Raw genomic sequence first — 6,000 nt, 5'->3', positions numbered from 1 at the left:
CCCAACAGCAGTGTGTTCTTTCATGGCTTATTCCGTCTCCTGCTGTGCGCGGTTGGCGTCTGCGCTTCTTCCCTTGAACTACAGGAGGGCCTTTTTATTTAGGTGTAAGTTCAGGTGGTTGTAAGTCATTTCAGAAGGTGGGGCTTTAATTGAGGGGAAAAGCATTAACCTTCTGAAGGTGATGTCACTCCATATAATAAATCTAGTTTAGGATAAATTCGTCTTCGAAGGGAAGCTCTTCATTTTTTCCTGTCAGGTTCTGTTGTAGTGGACAGATAAACCTTCTGACGAAGGTGAATTTTTTGGTGGAAACTTTGTTTTCTAAGGAACAGAAATTTCTGTTTTAAAAACGGGGCAAACTGAGATATCCGATGTTAACAATTTCAGTGAACTTAGAAATTTAAGCACTGAAGATGTGAAGTCTCTGACAGACGGCTGCCAGTTCTTTGGATCGCCCTATTGCTTGTGCGCCATTAAATGTTCTCTGCTGTAAAAAGTTTAACTCAGTGCCCCGTGTTTCTAATATAATTTGGAATAATGCAGGGCAACGTAAGAGTTTTACCCGTATGCCACGGTGCTCTGAGGTGGAGGGCAGGAGGTGTAACCACTTACACCAGCCAGTACCGACCCCTCAGAGCGCTCTGTTTCCCTTCCCCAGCTGCCTCCCGAGCAGATCCAGGGAACTGGGTTTGCTTTTGAAACGCTCCTTAGGCCTTTGAGAAACCAGTGGAGGATGGCGGGTATTTTGAGAGAGGTCAGTGTTGTAGGGGATTCCTTGCAAGAGGCGGGGGTCTCTTTGGTCTGCAGCTATGGAAAATAAAGAGGTGAAACTGTTCAGAATCCTCAACAGTGTGCTAAGATGGCACATTGACTGAGGCCACATGAGTTTTAGCTAAAACCTGTGAGTTTCAGGGAGAGCGGTGATCAGTTGCTGACCTCCTTGCAGGGGCAACAAACAGTAGGCTTCGTTACCTATCTTACATTGCTTCAATTTCCCGTTTTTACTTGATTGTGCTTTACGAGCTGACAAAGAGTATGCTTGTAAGTTCTCATAAACTTAGTCTTTGAAAGAGTAACATAAGGTTTGAGAAGGTATTGCTTTTCTGAAATTTCTCATCTACACGTATAGGAGGAGTTACTGCTCTTCTGGAGGTACATTTTTTGAACCCCTCAGAGCTCCCCCCATCCCTCTTACAAATTATCCACGAGGAAACATCGAAATTTACCTTTCCTTGGCATAAGTTAGCAAAACTGTCCTTGTTTTTGCATTAGGAGGAGGAGCAGGATGGACGTTCTGCGGCCCACCCTGATAAAGATTGGGGGGCGAATATACAGGAAGAATCTTATTCAAGAGCAGGCCTACCAGCACGAGGAGGAGGATGAGGATTTCTGTGCAGGTAAAGAGTGCTGTGTGAGGGGTGACCGTGGTGCTGTCAGGACATGCTACAGGTGAACGCGTTGACACTGGGGACCTAGGGAACTCTTGGTGTTCTCTCTGATGCCTTTACGTGCTCAAGGACCTGCCCGTCTGGTGGAGTGAGGAGTTCAAGAGGGAGAAAAATGCTTTGCTTTGGTCCCTGATGATCCTGCTGACCAAAGAGTGGATGTAATCCCGGTTACCTAACGTGTAGCGTTTAGGTGACTGTGCTGCTGACTGTCGGTTTGCTTGCCGGCTGTGAAAGATCTCCAGTAAAAGGGGAAAATAAATTAGCTCTGTTTTCTGGGGTTTTTTTTTAGTAGATCTGTTTTCCCCAGGTCCCTGAAGTGCCTTTCTTTTCAGTAGTGTGATTATTTGCAGATATGGCAGGAGTGGAAGCTGCTTGCTAAAGATCCTCTGTCCTTGCAATGTTTGCCCCTTGAAGAACTGGCCTCTTATAATGTGGCTTTTGGAAGGTGTTACCTATTTTGGGGGCAAAATTCTTCCTGTTCTGATGTATTTTACTTCATCTTTCTGCCTGTATGTTTGTTGTAGTTCTGCATGAGTTGTGGGCACAGAAAAGCTCAGCTGTTATTTCTCAAATGGAAAGGGTTGTGGCAGTTGTGTCCTGTTTCTTCCCCCATCCTGCCTTTCAGTGGATTGAACAAAGCTTTAGTAAGCTGCTTGCCACCCAAATTCCTCCCTGTATGTGTTGGAGAGGAGATAGAAACCATGGCCTCTCTCTGGAAATCACGTTTGGTCCTAACAGGCATGATGGAATGGCCCACGGATGAAAGGATGCATCTATTCCTCCGTGCTGAGGGTGTGAGAATTCCTCTGTTTTCCAAAACAGTGTGCCTGAACCCTTGAACCAAAACTGGCCTCACCTTTTATTTGTATTCTGCGACTTTAAATTCCTGCTCGCGTCTCTGAATGGGCTGGTGGCTTCCACCCTGCCAGGAGAAGAGACCATTCCCACTGGGTTGTTCCGCAACTTCCACTGAGAGAAAATCTGGGCTGTAACTACTGCTTTCCTACGCCTCCCAGCCCGGTGGATTTAGAAGCAGTCATGTTTTCTGGAGCTGGTAGTAAGGTGAAATAAAAAGCAGTTAGCCGCAACGGAGAGGAGTCCGTTTCTTCCTGTATTTAACCTTGGGAGAAGGCAGCTGTGAGACTCTTGTCCTACATAAAGCACTGTCAAACTTTACAGAGGTTGTACAAGGTCTGTTGTTTTTTTTTTTTTTCTGGTAGGCCCCGGTGACTGCGCAGACGAACCCTGTGATGCCTTTGTGGTGGAAGAGACTGAGAAAGGCTTCCAGTGCAGAGTGGAGGTTCCCAGCCCCTTATACAAGTGAGCCTATGTGTTTCTGGTTTATTTGAGTTGCTGCTGGGAAGCGGTTGAGCGCAGAATATTTTTTTTGGGGGGGGTTGGGGTAAGCACCAGATCTCCGAAATGTATTCCCTTTTGTGGATGTGGATTTTAGCATTTGGGAAGGGAAAATTGGCAATGCCTTTCTAGTGCCGATGGGCCACACTTGACTCCTAGCCTTCCCTGTGACAGAGACAGCAGGTGGTGCTTTCTTGCTGGCAGGAAGGTGTTTGAGCATCTCTTCCCTTGAACATAAAAGCGTCAGGGAGGGTGGGAGAAGGGGAGGAAGAACTGGGGCGAGCAGCCTGGCAGGGAGAGCTTGTGAAAGCTTTGAGAGAAAGCACACACGGCTGGAACTGACTGTTGACTCCAATCTGATGTTTACTGGGAAGCCTGTAGTGTTCAAAGCTTTATCTAGTTATTTTTGACAGTTTTATTGGCTGAATAGTTTTACTGAGATGTAAAGGAAAGGTGTTCTGTTGTGTGTTTGGATGCTGGCCGATGACTACCTTGAGCAAAGCAAAAAGCAGAAAAAGGGCCCTTAGTTCTTTGCCAGCTGGGATAATGGGAAAAAGGGATAACCCAGCTGACGAACAAGCTGTGGCAGGATGTGCTGGGCAGAGCTGTTACGGACCGATTGACTTATTTTAGCTTAAGCCAGTTGTGAGCCATGGTTCAACATCATCCCGTGCTCCTAGGCTGGTCACGCTCGGAGTCTCGGGAGAAGCCTCTGTGCCTGGACCGGGTCCGGCGCGTGAGGCTGAGCATGTGCATCCCTCTAGCACGGAGATACCGAATCTGGGGGGACCCAGCTGCCTGTGGCATGGTTAACCTGCTGGCTGAACACACTTGATGGAGGGTGGCCCAGCGACGCTGTGTGAGTGACTCTTGCGCTTTTACGCCTCCAGGTACATCATTGGGAAGAAAGGGGAAACCAAGAAGAGACTAGAAACAGAGACTCGAACTTCCATCAGCATTCCCAAGCCTGGAGTGGAAGGAGAAATTGGTGAGCGTTAACATGCACAAAATGGGTGTTCTCTCATCGGCACTTGCACAGACACGATTTGAGCGGGGAGGGGGCATAGGCAGTGTTTTTCCTTGAATTCCTGCTTCTGACATGGGACTGACTCAATTTATGGCTCTTTGAAAATCACTTCACTTTTCTCCTGAGTTTATTTTCCCTGTCTATAGATCCTTATAAAGCAGTGTAAGTTTTTTCTGGGGAAAAAAAATATCTATTTTAAGTCTCTGAATAGTCTCACTGAAGTCACTTCTAGGCCTTAAATGACTGGCTTGAGGACTTTGGGCCTGAATGTGTTGGGGGTTTTATTGTCGTTTTGTCTTTAAATTAATATCATATTCATTAATAACGAGCTGTAATATACAGAAAAAAATACCATGTTGTATATTTATGCATGATATAAACTTCAACATCTGCTTTAATATGAGAAGTGTTTTGCTGACGTTCCTGCCTTTCTGGTGTTGTCACTTGATCCTGGTAGTGAGAGCAGGCTTTCCTGTGCCATATGTTCCTTCCAGTGACTTAAAAAGAAGGGAGGCATTGCTCATAAGGGCTGGCCTGTGCGGGTTTCTGCCTGAGTGGTTATCCAGAGGGCCCCTTACGCACGCTCCGGTGGTAATTGGCACGGTGTACAGTTACGTTCGTGACAGAGCTGTGAGGAGTAAGCGACAGGGGGATCCAACTGTCGTGCTGCACAGGAACGCGGTAATACTTCTCAAGAAGTGGGTCTTGACTTCTTCCTGAGAACCGTGAAGGACTATTAGGAAGGTTGAGAGATGTTGAAAACACGTAATAATAGGAAAGCCAAGAAAATTTTGCTCCTTGCAGTTCTTTCCTTTTAAGCTCAAGTGTTCTCTGTTCGGTGCCTTGAAGTGCATGCACCAGTGATAGGCCGTCTTGATCTTTGATAGATTTTCTTTTCTTTTTCACTTTGACTGCCTTTATAAAACTTGAAATAATGCTCTAGAAATCTGAAGAGCCACTCAGGTGATAGACTCGTAGTTATTGTTTTTTAGGCACTCAGAGCTGACTTTCTTGAGAGCAGAGAGATACTTTTGATGGCATCGTCCTGTCTTTACAGAGGAAAGCACAGCCGTGTCAGGCATTTTAAGTCAAGCAGGGAGTCTGGCGAGATTTCTCTGTGCGTGGTTGGGGGTTTTAATTCCTATTGCTTCTTCAGTGAGCCCGGGGCTAACAGCAGAGAGGTGCTGTTGTGCAGGTTTTTCAAATTCCTTCCTGGCGTCTCCTGGATGAAATATTCTTACCTTCACAATATCGTCCAATACTGATATTTTAAAGTGCACAGATAAATATCATGTAAAATCATGATCCATTCAAATACTCTTTATTTTGCATGGGCATGGGTGGCAGTAGTCTCACTGTAGCTTCACGGAAACCAGACAGATATTGCTTTGTTTCCTTGTAGTGATTACAGGGCAGCATCGCAGCGGTGTCATCTCTGCCCGAACGCGGATCGATGTTCTCCTGGACAGCTTCCGTAAGAAGCAGCCCTTCACACACTTCCTGTCCTTCGCTCTCAACCAGCCCACCATCCAGGAGAAGTTCCTGCAGTTCAAGGAGGAAGTGTTGGAGAAATGCTCAAAGGTAAGGATTTACCTGAGAATTAAAATCAAGTGGAAGCCCTTCAGCAGAGTGCCATTTCATTTATTGAGATAGCTATTTAGTGTTTACCTTGAAGGCCTTATTCTATTAGATTTCCTAGGAATGTATTTTTAAACAGGCCTTTTACTTAAGTTGGCGGATCTGCTGTGAATTTGTTGAGTGCTGATGTGAAATCTTCTGGAAAGTGGAATGGCTTACTTAGTAAGTTGTTAGTAAAATATTTTGTTCTCCTTAGAGATTTTCCTAGGTGGGAGGATATTTAAGATTCAAAAGAGGGTTGGGCATTTTTTGTTTTTAATAGGACAACCACTAAATAATGTAGTGGACCTTTCTACATTTCATATGATTTCTACATAACCGTGAAACCAGGTAGGAATTCACAAGTTTGCTGCTACTTCTATTTCGCTTTTCTTTTGGCTACTGACGTGAAGGAAGATGGGTGTCATTACCGGAGCTGAGTGAGAAACGACTTGGTAGCACATGCCATCCTGCAAATCTACTCGCGTCGCTTCTTTCCCACAAAACTCTGTGTTGACGGTCCCCTCTCCTTGCCTTCAGATCTTACGCTGA

At 45.6% G+C, this 6,000-nt stretch overlaps 1 protein-coding gene across 1 annotated transcript in view; it reads left to right on the top strand.

Annotated features, from left to right (window-relative positions):
• The first annotated feature begins 9 nt into the window (after positions 1-9).
• ASCC1 (activating signal cointegrator 1 complex subunit 1) overlaps positions 10-6,000 on the top strand; it is a 36,993-nt gene continuing 31,002 nt past the window's right edge. The window contains exons 1-5 of the mRNA XM_009587491.1: positions 10-104; positions 1,273-1,397; positions 2,669-2,768; positions 3,695-3,792; positions 5,234-5,412. Coding sequence (XP_009585786.1) covers positions 1,286-1,397; positions 2,669-2,768; positions 3,695-3,792; positions 5,234-5,412 — 489 coding nt within the window. The 5' untranslated portion in view covers positions 10-104; positions 1,273-1,285. The remainder of the gene's footprint in view (positions 105-1,272; positions 1,398-2,668; positions 2,769-3,694; positions 3,793-5,233; positions 5,413-6,000) is intronic.

Source organism: Fulmarus glacialis, unplaced genomic scaffold (genome assembly GCF_000690835.1).
Source record: "Fulmarus glacialis isolate BGI_N327 unplaced genomic scaffold, ASM69083v1 scaffold31070, whole genome shotgun sequence".
In the NCBI taxonomy this organism is placed as follows: Eukaryota; Metazoa; Chordata; class Aves; order Procellariiformes; family Procellariidae; genus Fulmarus; species Fulmarus glacialis.
Note: the sequence above shows the minus strand (reverse complement) of the source record. Positions and strands in the feature narration are given on the sequence as shown.